A 21,671-nucleotide genomic window follows, 5' to 3' on the forward strand; every position below is an offset into this window, starting at 1 on the left:
CGTCCAGCCGAACAGATGGCGGGCAGGTGAACAGGCCATGCAGTCTTTGCAATGTGACAGAGTCACATGAGGGGACATGTTTTATTACATTTTTATTTTCTTTATTTTTTTTAACAGCACTTCATCTCCCTGAGGCAGCTCTGTGCCTCAGGGAGATTATGAAGTGCTCACTTGCGTGCATCCGTGATGTTCACACTCGGCCCGCACCCACTCCTCCTCCCTTTAATTGGTCCGCCAGCATGAAATTGCGATCTGGTGCCGATCACGGGCGGTGGTCGGCTTCCTGACTGCCCTGCTGAGCCCGCATGCCAAGGGCAAAATTCTGTCCTAGGGGCTTGTCAGTCTTTAGTCCTAATAATTTTCTCAGTACCCTTTCTCTGGTGGTTGTGGTCAGGGAAGTGAGATCTCATGGGATACGGGGGAAGGTGGCAGGTTGGATCCAAAATTGGCTCAGTGACAGGAAACAAAGGCTAATGGTCAATGAATGTTTTTGCGAATGGAAAATTGTTTCCAGTGGTGTTCCACAGGGCTCGGTGTTGGGGCCCTTGCTGTTTGTTGTATATATTAATAATTTAGACTTATATGTGGGAGGTATGATTGGGAAATTGCAGATGACACAAAAATTTGCTGTGTAGTTTATAGTGAAGAGGAAAGCTGTCGATTCTAGAATAATATCAATGGTTAGGTTGAGTGGGCAGAAAAGTGGCAAATGGAATTCAATCTGGAAAAGTATGAGGTAATGCATTTGGGGAGGGCAAACAAAGCAAGGGAATACTCAATAAGCGGGAAATTATTGAGAGGGGTTGAGGAAGTGAGAGACCTTGGAGTGCATGTCCACTGCCCATAATTGGCTCGGCTCCACGATTTCACGCGGGCGAGCCAATTAAGGCCCACCCAATGTGGATCATGAGCGGTAGCGTTGAGCACTACCTGTGCACGGAGCTGCCTCAGGGAGATTGAAGCGATTTTTAAAGACATTTTTATGTGTCACATGGAATGGGGCATGTTTTTATTTTCAAAACAAAGTTTTTATATAATCAGTATTAGCTTTAGGAAACCTCATTCCGCTTGTGGATGAGGTTTCCTAAAAAACATAAAAGCCGCTTGGCCTTTTAGCCTGCGTAAATTTGGAGTTAATTAGTACGCTAATGGCCTTAATAGGCCTTTCAATTATTGCAGGTGTGCAGCCGACTCCGATGTGCGCCCGCTGAACGAAATATCGTGAGATAGCGCGATGATGTCGGGACGCATGCCCGACGTCACTGCGAGTCATTTTATGTTCTGGCGTGTCGGGCCCGCCCCGCACGCTGAATGGAAAATTCTGCCCTAATAATTTGAGGACTTGTTATAATATTAAGTAATTGTAATCTTATGTTTGTACTTGAAATCTTTTATTTTGTTAATAAATATTTTAATTTAATTTTTAAAACCTCTAAAGGTCTTGGTGGACTCATTACTTCAGAATTCAACGCACACATCTTGTAATAAATACAAATTGCAAAACTGTTGTGATAGTGTGGCCAAGTTTCCCTTGTGGATTTGGTCCACCTGACACACATCACCTGCCACACCATAACATCATGTTTACAGAGCACCCAGACAGGCATTATCATTCTCCACAATCCAGCAGCATCAGCCTGGCTGTGTGAGTGGACACCTTGAGACTGCAACTGCTGATAGAACCTTATGATCTTTTGTCCTGCAGCCCCAACCTTAACTGCTGCTGCCATTTGCTCATCTTCACCTTACCGTCCTGAATAACTATAACGCTGCGACGACCTGCTACGCTGGAGTAATATCTCAGAGCAGACAATTAGTGACCCCATGGTCTTTCCAGTGATGGCATCAGGAGGCCCTTCCGCCTGACTTGAGAACTTTTGACAATGGGAAGTCCTATTCTTTGCATCAGCCACACCATGGTCTCCAGCTACCCCACTGCGGACATCTCTAACTCCAACCTGTACTCTGGAGACGTCTTTGTGCTGTTGCAGCTATGTGCCTGGACACTCCCACATTGACACTAGAGCTTGAAACCATCACTCTGCACATTCCCTCAGTCACCCTTGATCTTCCCTCCATCAGCCTTGATCCTCACTGCCCTCTGTTGCTCTCGACTCCCAGAATTTCACGATTGACCTTCCCTCTATAACCCTGGAATCTCCCCACAACCATACTTCACCTGCCATCTGCAGATATTGACCTTCCCTGTGTAGTCCAGCTTCCTCCCTCTGTCTCCCACGAGTCCTCATGTCCTCATCCACCATGGCCCACCCTCCCTCCCTCAGTGGGTGATGCCCCTTCCATCACCTAGTCTCAGTACATCAATGCCTCCTCTTCCCTAGTCCAACAGAGCTCCCCATGAAGGAAAAGTAGCTCCTACTCAGTCCAAATCCACCAGGAAGACTATCTTGCCTGCTGCATGCCACCTTTAACCAGTCATGAATCCGATGATACATTTTCTCATTTGCTGCAGAGTTTATTGCAAAGGTACCATTTAATCTAGTGAAATGGTGTTTTAATGAGCATGCATGACATGCTGATGCATTAAAAATAATTCCCGTCTCTTACCGTCAGGAAGCTCAATTGCCTTCAACCGCCACAACTTTAATTCCCTACCTTTATCCTGCCATCGGGAAGCTGCCATTTCGCCTCCCACGCAAATACGTTCGCCCTCCCATCTTGTTTCCCGCTACCAGTGGTAGCACAAGATTCTGGCCAAAATGTTATTACAAGAGTGGTTTATAATGTTGGTATAAAGAATATATGTTCATGATTTTCTGACCAAGACTGAGGTGAGGAGTATCAAATGAGACATCGGTAACTTTTTCTGTGGTGTGCACACTATTTTTGATTCTTTCCAGCTTCTTTTAACTGATAGCTAAACACAGGGCAGAATTTTCCCATTGGCATGCGGGGGTGGGCCCTCCACACACTCACGTAAGATGACGCGCAGTGACGTCGGGCAAGTGTCCCGACTCCAGCGTATGCCATCGCGATATTTCGTTGGGCGGGCACGCAATGCTCTCCGATGGGGTCACTAATTAACGGGCCACTTAAGGCCCTTGAGGTGCCAATCGACCATGATTTTTTGGCACCCGTGCAATCTTCGAGTCAACGCACGGGTGCAATGGGCAGGACACATTTGTATAAACCTCATTCATGGGCAGGATAAGAGGGCTCAGTGGGATTGCAAGTGTGCTCTGTCAAATATTGATGTTTCAAAGTTACTGATACTTGCCTGTGTGATCTGCAATACTTCCAAACGCATACCAGCTGCTTGGTCTGGACTCTTAACCTTCAGGTCAGCTCTCTGCAGTGAGGAATCTTTTTTGGGCCTACATGTTTCAGGAAACCTTCCCTTAGCCTGGGAATGGGAGCTGAACTCTCCACTGGAGGCTCCTGAGGAGGAAGGGAGGGCTAGAAGGGGGAGGAGGCCAGGAGTGCACATTCAGCCTCCAGGGAGCCACTTTTGGGAGGTCAGGCGCATGCACAAGGGGCGCAGGACCAAGAGGTAGTCCAAGGCGGAAGGGGCCGCAGAAGACGTCATTATCCTGTTGCCAGGGTATACAGGCAGCGAAGTAGCTACCTCAATATGTCTGAGGTGCAGTACTGATTGTCTCAAGGGAGACAATCAACTATATCTGTCAGATGATTGGGCCTGAGAACTCCGCAAACTATGTGGGCAGACACCCCATGTCAGTGGCTCTAAAGGGCACAGCTGCCCTCAACTTCTATGCCTCTGGTTCCTTCTAGGGCTCGACGGGTGATCTTTGCGGTGTCTCCCAATCAGCTGTCCACACTTGTGTCAAACAGGTTACAGATGCTCTGTTCAGACGGGCATTGACCTTCATCCACTACCGCTGGGATGAGGCCAGCCAGACACAGCGAGCCAGAGGCTTCATGGCCATTGCTGGCTTCCGCCGCGTCCAGGGTGCTATAGACTGTACACATGTGGCCATCAAGGCGCCAGCAGGTGAGCCCGGTGCCTTTGTCAACAGGAAGGGCTTCCACTCCATGAACATGCAGATAGTGTGTGGTCACAGGATGTTGATTCTACAAGTCTGTGCAAAGTTCCCAGGCAGCTCCCATGACACCTACATCCTCAGACACTCCCGGGTGCCGGGGCTCTTCAGTGCTCCAGTCCGGCTGGATGGTTGGCTGCTGGGTGACAAGGGCTATCCCCTCAGAAGGTGGCTCATGACATTTCTCTGCCATCCAAGAACAGAGGCTGAGCAGCGGTACAATAGGAGCCATGCCTCCACAAGGGCTGTGGTGGAGAGAGCCATTGGTCTTCTCAAGATGCGCTTCCGATGCCTGGACCGCTCAGGGGGCGCACTCCAGTACCCCACAGATTGTGTATCGCTGATAGTGGTTGCATGCTGCGCTCTCCACAATCTTGCGCTGGAAAGGGGGGACGCTGTGGACGTTGAAGATGTAGACGCAGTGGTTGCGGCTGCACTCGATGAGTCCGAGGATGAGCATGCACAGGGAAATACTGAGGTGGTAGACGCTGACCCAGGCATACTCCAGGGAGGCAGGGACACCCGGGAGGCTTTAATCCAATGAAGCTTCAGCTAACACATCACATATGGACCTCCAGGACAAGCCTGGGCTGTGTGCTCCATATTCGAGACCTAAGTGCAAAATCTGCCTGGTTAGGAACATTAACTAAGGTCCTTGTTAATAAAGCTGAATGGCCCACAAAACACTTATTACATTATTGAAAACCTTCCACCTGCAGAACAAAAGAGGCACCCTCAGCCATGGTTACATGTCTAAATTTAATATTGCAACCAAAGAAACTTAATGAAAGAAAATGAAAAAGGTGTTAAAAATCACACCAACTCATAAAGACCTCATTGTGGGCCAACACAAAAGCACCAGTGATAAACCCGATGTGTGCCTAAGGTGCCTTATGTTTACGTTTTTAGGTGCTACGTCTTGGTGCTGACCCCTCGCAGGCACAGGCATCTGAGATGGCCTTCTGACTCTGCTGTCCTGTTGGCCTCGATGACCTTGGTGGTTGTTCTCTGGCACGTGGAGCCTGTGCTGGCCCCGCCTGGGAGGGAGCTGCCAGTTCCACAGCTGGCATCTCCCCAGTCATCGCAGCCTCACCGGATGGAACGGTCACTGGCAGAGGGGCGGAGGAGCTGCCGCCTTTATCTGGAGCGCCCTGACATGTGTCTGCTCACTGTGGATGGATGGGCACCGAGCTGGGAAACTTGGTGTCCAGACCATCTCCCACACTGGCACTGACCAGCTGAGGTCAATGCTGATGTGAGGACTTGCAGGTCCGAGCGCATCCCCAGGAAGCCCTGATGGGTCTACTGGAGGAGCCTCTCCACGAGAGTCGCCACTCTCTCCATGGAGGATGCATGGCGCTCGGACATGAGGCTCATTGCTTCAGCGATAGTCTGCATAGACTTCTCCACCACGGACACTAAGCCAAGCATTGCCTCATATATCTTCCCCAGGTGTTCCCACACACCCGGCTTGCATTTCCTGCGTTTACTGCGCCGCAGACGACTCCAGAGGTACATCATCAGGAACCGATTGAGCATGTGCCTGGTCCCCTGCATTCCTCCGACTGTTGGCGCCATGGGTACTTTCTGTCTTTGCCAGTTCCTCCAGCGACTGTGAAGTGCCCTCACCGCTGTGCCCTGGGACAGTAGCTGATGTTCTAATTCCCACCGAGGTGCTAGTATTTGCGCTGGTGCCTGCCTGGCAGAGAAGCTGTGACGCTGGTGAGACTTCAGGGCCCTCCGGTGTGAGAGAGGGCATCTGCTTTTCCTCCTCCCGGCCCTGCTCCGCTGATGCTAAAAGGAAGAACAAGGACATTGGATCAGTTAACATGGAGACAATGTCACTGTGCATCCCTGTTCCCCGGATCATTATGTGCTCATCCTTCCATAAGCAATGGTCAAGCCATGTTCCAAACTTCAATCACTGAACATTCAGCACTGCCATGGCTGCTGGAAGAACAATAGTGCCCTCACTATTGGGCAAACATACCTGCCTGTGGCACCCCAGCCTCACTGACACCAGTGGACCTGGGCGCATGGCACCTCTCCAAATCTAGGGCCTCCAGCTTGAAGCGGCTGAGAATCACCAACTGGGCCGGCCCTCCGCCAGTCCTTACCCGCTCGGCTGCATTATGTGCAATTTTCTCCTGAAAAGGAGAGAAGAGCATTGATTGGTGCTCATTGTACCTGAACTCTCTTCGTGGACGTCCCACCCCAAACAGAGTGGGGCATTGCAGGCTCCAGTGTCTCCTCACCCCGCTGCTGTCGAACACTCAGACAAGGATGCAATGCCTGTTCCCCCCACCCCCTTGGCCAAACGCTGCCTACGTCACATTAGGCACCACATGGTCTAACCTTACATAGCAAGGAGGCGCAAGCACATGGAGCGCAGAGGACAGCAGATCGATCGGTACCACGCCACCTTGAAACTCCCCTCCCAGCATGTCATCACCCTGACTTGGACATGTCCTGGAGTTCCAGCACTGAACCTGAGTGCAGCTCCTCCAGGTTGCCCCCAAAACAGTAATGTGGGTCTCAGTGTACCACTTGCTGTGGGGGCAGAAACCAACTCTTCACCACCCTCTCAGGGATGGGCAATATCTGCTGGCCCACCTAGTGAAGGACACATGCCATCAATGATTCAATGCAGTCACTACACTCAGACTTGAGGGGGGCACCAGGGGGTAAGCCGACCTGCTGGGTTAAGTGACCAATGCCAGCATGGTACTCACCCTTACTGAGCGCAACAGGTCATTGAAGCGCTTGCGACACTGGATCCAGGTGCGCCGCACCACATCGCGGGAGCTCACTATCTCTGCCACCCCCTCCCAGGTAGGTTTGGTCATGTGGGGGGGGGGCTCCTCCTCCTGTCCTGGGGTTCCAGGACCTCCCGCCGTGCTGCCACCTCTTCGAAGAGGGCAGCAAAGCAATTATCCAAAAAATGAGGTGCATAGTGCCCCCCCTGCTCTACCCTCCTGCCTGACCTGCTCACCAGCAGCGGTCTGGGGAGCCCTTCCACTGGCCATGATTCGCAGCCTTTGAAAGGCTGCAGCAGCTTATTTAAAACAGGCCGCGGGGTCACCATTGGGCCCAGCGGTCATTGCAGACCCACCGCCGCCCGCCCACTCCCACTGTACTCGGGAGCCGCGGTTCATGCTGGGCAGGCCTTAATTGGCCCGCCCGCGTAAAATGGCGGTACGGACCCGATTACGAGCGGCGATTGGGTCTACCCACGCCTGCTCCACCCTCCCGCCAGCCAGAAAATTCAGCCCTCAGTCACTAAATGAATTGAAACTTCAATGCAGTTCTGAATGAAAACTGAGGTACTTACAGCCAGTTTAATTTGGGCATCTCTTCACAGATAGGTTTACCAGGCAGCTGATGGAAGGAATTGTTCACTAGCACTCTAGAAAAATAGAGCCATCAACAATCAGTTCACACTAATAAACGATGGATCTTTATTTGAATTGCTTGATCCTGTATAGGTTAACACCAGAACTTACAGGAGAATGACTGACTTGAGTCCCAGGAAGGTTTTAGGGGAAATCTTTTGGATTCTATTGTTTTCAAGAATCCTGAAAGAATGAATTGGATAAAGGTTACTTCTGCACAACCAAGGGAACATCTGGAAAAATATTCACACGTGAACTAGATTTTATTAAGTAAAGAACGAAGAGTCTGAAATAGTATGACTGGGACAAACTATAACCAGCTATTTATAGGAATCAACATTTAATCTACTCAGGATGGGAGTTTTGGGCATAAATCATATTGAGATGCCTCCTCTACCCTTTCTAATTTGCCTTAGTTCTGTCGCATTTCAACAAACTGGAAAAGATTTATGAAATTTTTTTAATCAGCCTACATTTCGGGCAAACCAGATTCTTAATCAGGAGTCAATCATGCACCTTAGAAAGAACAGCCCTTGTAGCTTGTAATATATTATAAGCATGCGCAGTGCACAATTGTCATTAAACACGTGACCTGGGCATCTTAGGCAGGAATTTTTTGGCCCCATTGGTGTCAGGCATCATGGCAGCCGGATGGGGGGGGGGGAGGGGAAGACAATATGGCGAAACGGCCAAAAATCGGTTTCATGCCGCCGCAAAACCAGTTTGTGATCGTCCGTTCCACCCGTCAATGGTGGGCCACGTTTCCCGCCGTCACACGTCGAGAACCTAAGTTCAATATTTTAGCTTCTCATTATAAGCCCTGTTCGCCGGAATCACTCCCTCGCTTTGAATCATTGGGGCACGTCCGCGTGATTGCACTCCGATGTGTTTCACAACTGTACATAAGTGGCGTGCACCTGGCAAGCTGCACTTTGCTCAGGACTTCGAGGTTTGTCTGCCTTGCTTTGGGCAGCACTCGTGGTCATCAGCGCCAGGCTTTGCAGGCAGCACCACATCACTTTTAGGGGGTCTCACAAGCAGGTCTCTACCTACCAGACCAGCCATAAGGCGGGGGTGGCATTTCAATGGCTGCAAGGCTAGCACTTACTTGGGGAAAGGGAAGAAGTCACCTCAGGCAAGGGAAGAGACTGCAGGGTGAGGGCTGTACTGAGGAAGGGGAGTATCCCAGGGTCTGTGTGGGGGCACATGTTGATCTGTGCAAGTGGCCTCAAGATGGTGATGGCTAAGGAGGCAGGACTTGTGAGGGTGTGTGAGAGAGTGTGATTGAGATGTCCCTTGAGCTGGCAATGAATGAGATGCCAGTGAATATGTGATGACCTTTTGAGTGTGTGAGTTGAGAGTGATGAGATAGTTGCCTTACCCTGACAGCATGGATGAGATCATTCATCTGTTTTCTGCACTGGATGGCTGACCTCTTATGCACTGATCACCTCTGCCACCACCTCCCAAGCCGGAGTGGTGAGACTGATGGGCCTCCTGCGGCCGGAGCGGGGGTAGAGGTCATCGTGGCAGGCCTCCACAGCGTCCAGAAGGCATCCCGGGGATGTGTCATTGGATTGGGGGCTGCACTCTTCTTGGCTTTTGAAGCCATCTCTTCACTGGAGCAGTCCTGGGCTGCAAGCATTGGGAAGTGTGGCTGTAGCTACGGTTTAAATATGATACCTTACATGAGGAATCGGAGAGGTAATGCTGTGGCAGGCAAATTGGAGACTGCCCGTCAGTGAGACAGCGTGTTTCCTGTGGCTGCATAATTAATGAGACGGGAATGGGACAGTATGGCGCGAATATCTGCCATTGCGGCCGGAGGGTAAAACGGCGATTTTCCCGCCCGGCACCGCACTTTGTGCAATTCCATGATGATTCCGTCCTTAGTGTCTGTCTTTCTCGCAAGTGCATCCCAACATGTAACCAGGGTGACCAACCGTTCTGGATTTTCCAGATTGTCCCAGAATTTGCCTTCTTGTCTCACGTTCTGTGTGTGGGCTTCCAGGGACACCATTTGTCCCGGATTCCTCTGGGCAGCAACTGAGGAGATTGCTCAGAGTCTCCTCTTGCTGCTGCCAGAACATCTTTGTTTGGTGTCTGCGCGTGCACACTGTGCTGTTGCAGATGCGCAGTCGAAAACCCACACTCAGACATGAGAAGCAGCAGCACTGGCTGGCACTCTGCCCTCTGAGAGTTGTCCAGCTTCGGCAGGGGGGTGGTTGGGTTTGGGGGATCCGGTAGGGTTGCAGGCCCTCCAGGATTGGCCTTGACGTCTCCAGGAATTGATGATCAATCTCCAGTTCACAGCTCTGTGCAACCCTGGAGAAAAATCATCGGGACATGGAAAAAGATTGATTTTTTTTTGTCATTTTCCTTGAATATTTCTCTTCACCCGATATAAAAATATTGAAAATGGGGAAAAAAAGGCTGTTTGGCTGACAGTAAAACATCATCCAATTGAGTCTTTTTACTTCCAATTGGCATGATGGCAGTGTATCACAAGGATGGATGTGTTGGCTGGCTAATGGCTGGAGCATGGGGGCAAGTCATGTGATGAAACCTTCAGGAATACATTTAATCACAGTTGGCAACCTTAGGGTCCAGGGGTGGATGTGGGGCAGATCTGTTGGGGGTCCGGGAGGGTACTGAGGGAGGAGGGGTGTGGCGGCGGGGTTGAGGGGAGTCCAGTGGGGGTCTGGCAACTGGGCGGTTCAGTGGAGAAGGGGTCCAGGTCAGCAGTGGCAGTGCTCAGGCCTGGCTCGGGGGTGGAGGGCTGAGTCAGGTTCCGGTTCTGGAGGCGGTGGCAGCATTTTCAGGCCCGAGTCCGGGGCTCGGGTTTGATGGCAGCACTCATGTAACAGATTTTGGCAACAACATGGAATCAAAATACAAAAATATTGGCAGCAGACAGTAGTAGTGAGTGTGATGAACAAGATCATCTAGCCCCCGGTGACCTACCTGCTTGGATGGTGGAGATCTTGATTGGATTGTGCTGAACCTCACTGTTCCTCACAATTATTGGCCACAATCAATCAAATGGGCTGCTGCAGGATCCTAGTGTCCATCTGATTTGATTGGATTGGCTTTTGGGGGAGTTAGTGATATAGAGGCTAAGCCTGCCCAGTCAGAACTAAAAACTCTGTCACTCTATTTTGTTTATTTTCTCATACGTTTCAGTTTTTCTTTTCTTTCTGTTTTCAGTCAGCAGCACACCTCCTAAGGACCACATCTTTTGTTTCTTTTTTTACTTTTTTCCCCCATCACCATTCCTTTTGTCTCTGGAGGACTAACTCTTCTATCATTCAATCTCGCCTGTCTTCCACTCAATCACAGGCCTTCCTTTTGCCCTTGTCCCACCCATCCCTTGCTCAAAACCTATTACATCTCTAATTTTTCCCAGTTCTGATGAAAGGTCATCGACCTGAAACTGATCTGATGATTGATCTGAGTTTAACCTCATGTTCCTGCGTATCCTTGATAACCTTTCACCCTCTTGCTTATCAAGAATCTATACACCTCTGCCTTAAAGATATTCAAGGACTCTGGCTCAATCACCTTTTGAGGAAGAGAGTTCCAATGTCCCACAACTCTCAGAGAAAAAATGTTTCCTCATCTCTGTCCTAAATGGGTGACTTATTTTTAAACAGTGACCCCAAGTTCGAGATTGTTCCACAAGAGGAAACATCCTTTCTAAATTCACGCTTTCAAGTCCCTTCAAGTTCTAATGGCCAGAATTTTTCCGTCGGCAAGCTGGGGGCGGGGCCCACTCACTGATGCGAAAATGACATGGGATGACGTTGGGGGGAACCCCCGACGTCATCCCACCCCATTTAAATATTCAGGAAGGTGGGGAGACAGCGCGATCAGCTGTCCGCCCGCCGACCTGTCAATGGCCAATTGAGGCCATTGACAGGGTAGTTAAATCAATTAAAGGCCCTGCCCGTCCAACCTTAAGGTTGGTGGGCAGGCCAGGAGCCCCAGTGGGCTTCTGAAAAAACATGAAACCTCATCCACCGGTGGGATGAGGTTTCATGTCTGTTTTAAAAAACTTTAATAAAGTTTATGTGACATTTATTAACATGTCCCATCTCGTGTGACAGCACTTAGTCTCAGGGAGATGTGCACTCTTTCGTGCGCGTGCGCGAAAGAGCGCACTTTGACAGTTGGGGAATCCCTCCCCCCTGCACAGGAAGCGCATAGCGCTTCCCATGGGGCAAACCGCTGGGCGGGCCTTAATTGGTCCGCCCACTCAAAATGGCGGCGGGACCCGTTTCGGCGGCGGCGATGGGCGGCCCACCCACCCATCAAGGGCAAAATTCTGCCGAATATGTTTCAATCAAGTTGTGTCTTATTCTTCTAAACTCCAGTGGGTATAAACCTAACCTGCCCAGCCTTCCCTCATAAGACAATCTACCCATTCAGGTATTAATCTGATAAACCTTCTATGAACTGCTTCTAATGCATTTCCATATTTCCTTAAATAAGGAGACCAATTCTGTACACAGTACTCCAGATGTGGTCTCACCAGTGCCCTGCATAACTGAAGCATAATCTTCCTACTCTTGTAATCTCCCTCCCCTTGCAATAAACAATAACATTCTATTCCCTTTCCTAATTACCTGCTGTACCTGCATACTAACCTTTTGTGATTCATGCACTAGGACACCTAGACCCCTCTGCACCTCAGAGCTCTGCAATCTCTCACTGTTTGAATAATATGCCTCTTTTTCGTTCATCCTGCCGAAATGGACAACCTCACATTTTCCTACTTTATACGCCATTTGCCAGATATTTTCCCACTCACCTAACCTATCTGTATCCTTTTGCAGCCTCCTTATGCCCTCGTCACAACTTTCCCACTTTACTTTCCTACCTATCTTTGTGTCAACAAATATAGCAACCACGCCATTGGTCCCTTCATCCAAATCTTTTATATAAATTGTGAAGCGTTGATGCCCCAGCACTGATCCCTGTGGTACACCACTTGTCACATCCTGCCAACCAGAAAATGGTTTATGCTTAATCTCTGTTTCCTGTTAGCTAGCCAATCTCCTGTCTATGCCAATATGTTACCACCTACACCATGAGCTTTTATTTACCACAATAACCTTTGATGAAGCACCTTATCAAATGCCTTCTGAAAATCTAAGTGCAGTACAGTCACCGGTTCCTCTTTATCCACAGCACCTGCTAGTTCTTCAAAGAACTCCAATAAAATTTAAACATGATTCATCATTACATTGCAACTTTGGCACATTCTTAGACTGTGCATTTTTAACCAAACTGTTTGCATTCTACTTTAATAGTCAAATGCGATAGAACCAGACTCAAACATGTCCTTAACATTCTCTTTATTACTGAAATTTGAACAGCCATGCAGGACTTGTTTCTTCAGTGCTTCTTTAACCATTCCGGCAGATTTTTCTGCAGCTCCAGGAGGAGAAGGGGCATCCGGAGGGAGATCAAGATACCTTGTACCCTCTCACCTAGCCACTGCTGATTGAGCCCACGGCTAGAGCAATGGAATGCAGGTCTGAACACATATCTAGCAGCCACCGAGTGTTCTACTGGACCTGGTTCTCCATTGCGGTCATCAACCTTTCCACAGAGGAAGACATGCCTTCACCTGCCGGAGCCATGATAGTACTCAGAACTTGGACAGACTCGTCCACCTTTTCCTCAAGGCTGCGTATGGCCTTGGGCATCTCCTTATGTTCTCCTGCCTGTCTCTGCATCTCAAACAGGTTTCTTATGGTCATTCCAGAGGCACATCACCAGCATAGGGCTCAGCATGAGCCTGGCCTCCAGCAGTGCTCCAACTATCAGGGACCTCGGCTGTCACATCTTCCATCAGCTGCAGGGACATGTTTGCTCACTAGATTGTTACCCTGAGCCTAGTTGCCAATGCCTACCCACCGAGCCGAATGTTTCTGTGCTGGTGGAGGGTGCAGGAGAATGACGTGCAGGAGAATGACGGTGCATCCTCTGAGTATGCTGTCTCATCATCCTCAGAGGTGGAGGTGGAGATGGAGATTGAGGAAGGCTGTCTCTTCCTTTTGCCCTTGCTGCAAGGACCTGCAGTGGAGAACACAGGGATTTAGCTCACAGTTATGCACAATTTCCCATAAAAGTATCAGGCAGTCGTCCTGAATGCCCAGTTGTTTGTTCTCTCTGTTGTGGTGAAAATCTGGATCAAAGTGTCCAGGTATTTCTTCTTTTCCCTGATGCCCCACAATATCTGCTGCTTGGACTCCGGCTCAACAACTCTGAGCCGAAGTTCCTCGAGCTGCAGACACTTACACAGATATGGTTTTCTGGGATTACAATTCTCTCCACAAACTTCTACATGTTGCAGTTACGGCACATCACCTGCCCTGCCACGTCTATCCAACCTGTATTCATTTGATTAGTTTATTTTAATTGAATCAATTATTTTAGTTTTACTAATAGAGTGATATGTCTGGTTTGTTACTAATTTAGCAAAGTAATAGCAAATTATAATTTCATAGTCTACTGACAAAATAAAAAAAGCTGTTTTTTAGTGCTGCAACATAAGGAGAGAATTTCCTGTACATGCTCAATTGCAGTCTCAGGGCAGGATTTTACATCCCGCGGGCAGGTGTGTGCGTAAAATCACGCACGATGACATCAGGCGAGCATCCTGACGTTATTGCGCACTCTCGCGATCTCTCGGTCGGCAAACACACACGAGAATTGGCAACACGCCAGCCGACAATTAAGAGGCCCATTAAGGCCCTAAAGCAGATAATTAATTTGTATTTTTCATTGCCCGTTCAACTGTTTGGTTGGCGGGCGGGCGAATAGACCAGGCGGCCTTTGCATTTTTTATGAAACCTCATCCACAAGTGGGATGAGGTTTCCAACGGTAAATAAAAAACCAGAAAAAATTTTTCTACTTCATTTTAAACATGTCCCTCTTCAAGTGACTGAGTCACATGTGGGGATATGTTTATATCATTTCTAAAATCTTTATTTTCCTTTATTTTCTTTAACTCCCTGAGGTAGCTCTGTGCCCTCAGGGAGCTTTCAGTGTGCGCTCCCTCGCACATGCACAGACTTCCGCGCTGGCCCTCCTCCTGCCCCCACCCCGACAGTGCTAAATTTGCAGTTGGGGGCTGATCGCGGGCAGTGGACCTCTTCCTGGCCACTCCTGGGCCGCCATGTCTGCCCGACGACCGGAAAATCCTGCCCTCAATGTCAGAGTGTCAGCTGGCAGCATTAAAATGAACAAGTTAGCTTAATGCAGACTAACAATAAAGTTCAAGTTACCCATTTTTAGATCTGTGCAGTCCTTAAACAATTGAAGGTTCTTGTGTCCACTCTACCTATGATTTGTCAACTGTTACCTCTGTAAAACATGGTTCAATTAATGATGAAGATATATATAATCAGGACATTTCAGTAAACGAGATTCTCAACTTTCAATTTGGAGAATTGATTGTAATATTTAGTTGAAGGTTATTTTTTTGCAAAAATTTCAATTAAATAAAAGTAATTTGAATAAAATATTTATGGGAAAATCAGTACCCAGCATGGGACTTGGAACAATAACCTTGCGATTAAGAGTTCCATTATCTACACAGTGAGCGATCCAGGCAATGTGGGAGTGCCTTGTACACAGCCTTAACACTGCTTCTAGTGTAAAGAGGCAGCACTCACATAAAATCTCATTGAGATTGAGAGCCCACTAGAGACTGGGAACTGGAATGAATTGTTGCTGGCAAATTATGTTTTTTTCCCCTCTGGATTATTTGCTGTAGTGAAATTGATGCCAAGTGTGCATGTTCCAAACTCCAAACAGTTGCACATGCACCAGTGACCGCAGTGTGGGCCAAGTGCACATACGCAACTGCTCCTGGCGCCTTGCTGGTCAGAGGGTTATGTGAAATAAAAACACTCACCAACTATTGGAGGTAATAAAAAGCAGCATCTTCTTCCAACATACCCTGTAATTTTGTGGATGATTTATTTAGCTGTGCTATCCCTTTAATCGTTATTGTGCAACTGCGCACGTACTGTAACTTAAAGGGGCTGACTTGAGAGGCCTGTATGGGAACTTTCGGGTGTAGTCATGTAGCCTAAAGGGAACATTGCCTCCTCTTCCATTGCACCAACTTCCCAACTTTAGGACTTTGTTGATGCTGCATTCTTTCATGATGACTCTGTGCTCCAAAATTTGGAGGGGACGGAGGTAATATTAAAGAAAAACTGTCCATGTGTTTGGAGAAGGAGAAAAGACAAAACACACAGGTGTCGTATTCATTATCTGTTCGGAAACAGAAGTAAGCAATGCCGTCACTGGCTTCTATGAAATGTTTCCCGCCAGCAGTGGGAAGCTCGGTGGGCGGGGGAAACTTAATTCAGTGGGAGGCCAAAAACCAGTTCGCCGACGACATGAACTTTAGGAATTCTGTACTTGGGACTTTAAGGGCAGGTTAAAGGTGGGTTGAGCTTCCTGACGAATAATATCAGGAAGCCCTTTCACATGCATTAGCATGTCATGCATGCTTATTAAAAGGTGACCTCTCTGGAATTAAGTTCCCCCTCCAAATTAAGTTCTTCGTCAGTCAGAAATTAGAATGTTCACATTCACGACTGTATACAAGTGGTGTGCACCTGGTAAGATTGACTTCTTCCATGACTTCGAGGTGAGTAGAGCTGCTTTGACCTTCTTGGGGACCACTAAAATCTCAGCCTTTTGACTTATATCGGAACAAACTGCACAAAGGTTGGACAGGGGGAGCAGGCGAAGAGTGCAGTGGGGGTGTAGAGTGGAGTGAAGCCTGGACATGGGAGGCAGGCTAAGGGGGAAGGGAGGGAGGCTGTCTGGGCAAGAAAGACAGAATGTCTGGGGCGCAGAGGGAGGCAGTGATGTGGAATGGAGGGAAGGGCCTTCTGTGTTGGCTCAGGGGGTCCTGTGGCTGGGTGGGGTGGGGTGGGGTGGGGGGGTTTCTAAGCAGGGATGGTGGTAGAGAGATACTCCTAGAGGACGGGGTTGATGCTGTCGACGGTGGGGTCCTGGGGGTTAAACCGAGGTTACTGGGTAGTGGAAGGAACAATCACAATGAGATGGGGGAATGGGATATGGTAGGGTGGCAACTCCAGGGTGATAGTCGGTTAGCTGAATGTTTTATGGAGGAATCACAGAAACAGATGAAACAGGTGGCCCGGTTAATGGGAGAGGTCAGGGTCAGGGTGGGCATGGGAACGGGAATGTGTGTAGGCTCAGGGAGGAGGGAAGGCATATGGAGGTTGATGGTAATAGGTGCAAGGGTAATGGGTTGCGGGGGGGGAAGTTCAAGGGTAACAGAGGGGAGAGAAATGGTTATATTGGGAGACCAAGGGTGATGGCAGGGGAAGTTGTTGGGTGATGGGAAGCGTAAATGTGGTGGACTGAGTCTCAAATTTTACGCGTACCATCTTGGTAGTCTCACCTATGCAATACAGTCACTTTAAAACTGCAATACTTCAAAGTGAGAGAATATGAACATAGGAACAAGGAGCAGGAGTTGGCCATTCGGCCTCTCGAGCCTGCTCCGCCATTTAATAAGATCATGGCTGATCTGATAGTAACCTCAAATCTGCATCCTGCCTACCCCCAGTAACCTATCACCCTCTTGCTTATCAAGAATCTATCCACCTCTGCCTTAAAAATATTCAAAGACTCTGCTTCCACCACCTTTTCAGGAAAAGAGTCCTAAAGACTCACGATCCTCTGAGTGAAAACATTTCTCCTCATCTCTGTTTTAAACGGGTGACCCCTTATGTTTAATTAGTGACCCCTAGTTCTAGATTCTCCTACAAGAGGAAACATCCTCTGCATATCCACCCTGTCAAGACCCCTCAGGATCTTATATGTTTCAATCAAATCGCCTCTTACTCTTCTGAACTCCAGTGGATATACAAGCCTAGCCTGTCCAATCCTTCCTCATAACACAACCTGCCTATTCCAGGTATTATCTGGTAAACCTTCTCTGAACTGCTTACAATGCATTTACATCCTTCTGTAAATAAGGTGGCCAATACTGTACACAGTACTCCAGATGTGGTCTCACTAGTGCTCTGTATAACTGAAGCATAACCTCCCTACTTTTATATTCAAATTCCCTCACAATAAATGATAACATTCTATTAGCTTTCCTAATTACCTGCTGGAGGAGGGTCTTTTCAGGTGGGTGCAGTTCAAGGTGAGCACAATTGGCCAACTAAAAAGGCACCCTAATAATCATGAGGCAACTGGATGACAACAATGATCAGTTGTGTTCTCCTCTCTACGGTGAAGCCCACACGGCAGCAGGTTTGTTCCCAACTCATGGGTCTCAGAACATTGAGATCCCAGCAATGCGTGCTGCTGTCAGAGGCAGGGGGATGAAGGGAAGGAGGGAGGTGGAGCCTCCAAGGGGCACGGCTGGTGAACAGCAGCAAACGCCCAACTCCAAACCTCTATCCTCCTGGGTGAATGGTCATTGCTAATAAGGGCTCATGTGGTTAGTGCCAAGGCAATGGACTCTCTATAGAGTTTTGAGGGTACTGGAGGAAAGCTGATTACTGTCTGAGGGAGGGTTTTGGCACATGGCTGTCATCACCCTGGTCAACGTCTCCATGCGTAGTCATGTAAGAACAGGAGGGACACCACTCTCTCGTCCTCCCAGGTGTCCTTTACCTGGAAGGGGTGGAGTGGGGATGTCATGTCTAGACAGAAGCCAGGCACAGGGCTTAGTACTGGCTTGGTGGCTCTGAGGTGGAGGGAGACCTGAAAAGAATATGCTCACTAGATTGATTACTACAATTCATTCACAGGTCCACTGAGGCCAATATGATGCAATCTCCAAGCAACCCTGCCTTTCTACTGGCTCTCATCCAGATGAAGAGGACGGGTGTGGCACAGGTTGGCACAGGGCCAGGAGGAGCAACAGCCTGAGCAGAAAGAGGCAGTGTGGCCTCAAGAAGGTCAGGATGCGACCAAGGGTGAGTGAGACAGCAAACGTTAGCCTGACCACGGGTATATCACAGGCGGTGCAGCTATCTACAGATGAGCGACAGGCAGTGCCAGAGGCTCCTTTGTATGTCCTGGGATGCGGTTGCACACATCTGCCAGCTTCTCCATGATGATCTGCAGCTGCAAGGACTTGGAGGCAATCTGATGCTGGTGTCATTAAAGGTCATCGCCACCTTAAAATGCTTTGCCAGTGGCTCCTACCAGGCCTCCACTGGAGACGTGTGTGGCATCTCCCAGTCAGTGACACACAAGTGCATCTGGGAGGTGACAGATGTTCTCTTCAGGAGAGTACCCCAATTTGTCCAATTCCACCTGGATCCCCAAAGCCAGGCTGCAAGAGCGTTGGGTTTTGCAGCAATCACAGGTTTCCTGCAAGTGCAAGGGGCTACTGACTACACATGTGGCCTTGAGAGCTCCCTGGCAACAGTGTCATGAAAATATAATAATTTTCATAATATTATTGTGATTTATTGTAAAGGTAGGTTAATAGTGGGGCTTGGATTAGTTTCTCTGTGTGGATGTGAGTGTGTGGTGGATTTAATTGAATTAGAGACAGCTGGTCCGGAGCTTTTGAGTGATCAGAAAGGGAAGCTAGGTTTGAAATGCTAAATACATAAACATGGCTGATGTTTTAGAATGTGAGGTGTGAGGAACATGCGCATTTTTAGATAAACCAGAGTAGTGGATTTCAAAGAGATGGTAAGGTGTTACACCTAGCCAAAAGAGGCTAAGCCAAACAGTGTGTTTATTTTTCCCAAAGATTACTGATAATATGAGTACTATGAAAGATTTATATTATGAAGAAAGTAAAGTTGCAAAGACATATTGGAACAATGGGATTTACATTAAAAAGGGAGAAGCCTATATAAAGGAGCTGAGGCTATGTGTAAAGGTGGAGGTATTCTAAGATCAAACAGTGTGAAAGGCCTCCAGCCTCTGGGTATCAAGTTGCTGTCTACAGGAACCAAAGCTAAGAAAACTCACTGTGAACATCACTGTCCAGGGTATTGTGCCCTTTGCCTGGGTCTGTTGAAATTTATTTGTTATTACTGTTGCCTTAACGGAGGTGTAACTGGGAGTCAGGTTAATTAGGGGAGTTATGAGTTATTATAGTATTAATTTGTAGACCTACGTACGTGCTTAAAATCTTTTATTAATTAATGTTTAATTTAGTTCTGTAAAAAAACTTCTAAGACTTGGTGGTCTTATTACTACTGAATTCAAGGCATACATCTCGAAGCAAAATACAAATTGCAAATACAGTTGCGGCAGCTGATTCAAGTTTCCCTCTGGGATTTGAGCAGCTCTGCATTTACCATCCGCTGTTTCATAAGAACAGCCAGTCACATTTATCACTCTTTGAACATGCAGCTGATATGTGATCACAGAAGGCAGATCCTGCAGGTTTGCGCTTGGTTCCCAGGGAGCTCTGACAACACCTACATTCCAAACCACTTCCAGTAGCCACAGGTTTTTGAAGGACCTTGGCGATTGTAGGACTGGCTCAGTGGGGACAAGGGATATCCCCAGAACTCCTGGGTGATAATGCCATTTTGCCATCCACAGAGTGATGCTGAGGAGAGGTACAATGCCGACAATGCCTCCACCTGGTCCATAGTTGAGCAGAGATATGCCTCCAAAAGATGAGATTCAGTTGTTTGAACCGCTCAGCCGGGGCACTCCAATACTCACCACAGAGAGTGTCCCAGATCATCGTTGTCTGCTGCATCCTGTACAATCTTGCACAACAAATTGGGCATTTCTTGGCTGAGGGAGACTTGGAGGACCGAGATGTCTCCTCTGACGATGAGGACAGTGAAGGGAATGGAGCTGACAAGGGCCAGGATATCACCGAGCTACATGCAGAGGCCATTGCAGGGGTATGATGTGGTAGACAGGTGTGTGGCAATCTGATAGCTGACAGATTCCAGGCAGAGTAAGCTGCCGAGACATTTCCTTTACCATTTTGTTTTCTTCTGCTGACTGGCAGGTCCCAACCAATTTTTGTTACAAACATTATACTTTGCTCTAGTGTACCTTGATTTACGATAACTGAATTAAATTGCACTACTTAACATCTACCCTGCTGGTAGTTCAATCCTTTGCATGTGCTAAACTGTGATGATACACAGAGGTCTGGTGCTAAATCCATGCATTAGAACCTGTACAGCACTCCCGCGAGTTTGGGCACCTGTAAGTAGAAATGAGATTTTTCCCAAGCTCTCACAAAGTCCGTGTGCATGGCAATGTGGTTGCAATATCAAATCTAACCTTGGCAGGAATGCACTCATGTCACCTGTGGATGAGGTTTCCTAAAAAGTACAAAGGCCTCCTGGCCTTTTTGCCTGCGAAAAATTTAAATTAATAACCTTGTTAATGGCCTTAACAGGCCTTTTAATTTTCGGCAGGTGCACTGTCAACTCCAGTCTGTACCCACCAACCGAAATATCATGCGACTGTGCGTTGACATCAGGACACTCGCCCGACGTCAACGCCTGCCTGCTGAGCTAAATATTTTGCCCCTGGTTTCAAGTGAACTTTGGTTTGGGACTGGCTATCTGTCCCTTCTAGGCTGCCTCTGCTGGCAACTGCTTCCAACTGAACTCAAACTGCTTTTCTGTCTCTGCGGGTCCCTCTCCCCGGAGGTGGAGACATCCTGCCAATAGCTATGTCCTACTGGCTGTGATTGAATTTGGCGGTGTCCTATAAGACCATAAGACATAGGAGCAGAAATTAGGCCATTCAGCCCATCGAGTCTACTCCACCATTCAATCATGGCAGATAAGTTTCTCAACCCCATTCTCCCGCCTTCTCCCCGCAACGTTTGATCCCCATACCAATCAAGAACCTATCTATCTCGGTCTTAAATACACTCAATGACCTGGCCTCCACAGCCTTCTGTGGCAATAAATTCCATAGATTCACCACTCTCTGGCTAAAGAAGTTTCTCCTCATCTCTGTTCTAAAAGGTCTTCCCTTTACTCTGAGGCTGTGCCCTTGGGTCCTAGTCTCTCCTACTAATGGAAACATTTTCCCCACGTCCATTCTATCCAGGCCTTTCAGTATTCTGTAAGTTTCAATCAGATCCCCCCATATCCTTCTAAACTCCATCGAGTATAGACCCAGAGTCCTAAAGGACTCTGACTTGCAAAGGGTCTCCTGCTCAGGTGCAGGTGCACCCCCTCAGCCTGACCTGCTGGAGGTGATGGGGTCATTAGCAGAGGGGGGGAG

General features: G+C 48.3%; 1 protein-coding gene across 1 annotated transcript in view; it reads right to left on the minus strand.

The window, feature by feature from the left end:
* Window positions 1–21,671, minus strand: part of rxfp1 (relaxin family peptide receptor 1) — a 161,252-nt gene that overhangs the window by 80,154 nt on the left and 59,427 nt on the right. The window contains exons 8-9 of the mRNA XM_078552868.1: window positions 7,526–7,597; window positions 7,354–7,428 (exon numbers count right to left, since the gene is read on the minus strand). Of these exons, the coding sequence (XP_078408994.1) occupies window positions 7,354–7,428; window positions 7,526–7,597 (147 nt within the window). The remainder of the gene's footprint in view (window positions 1–7,353; window positions 7,429–7,525; window positions 7,598–21,671) is intronic.

This window comes from Cetorhinus maximus, chromosome 1, assembly GCF_964194155.1.
Source record: "Cetorhinus maximus chromosome 1, sCetMax3.hap1.1, whole genome shotgun sequence".
NCBI classification, from domain to species: domain Eukaryota; kingdom Metazoa; phylum Chordata; class Chondrichthyes; order Lamniformes; family Cetorhinidae; genus Cetorhinus; species Cetorhinus maximus.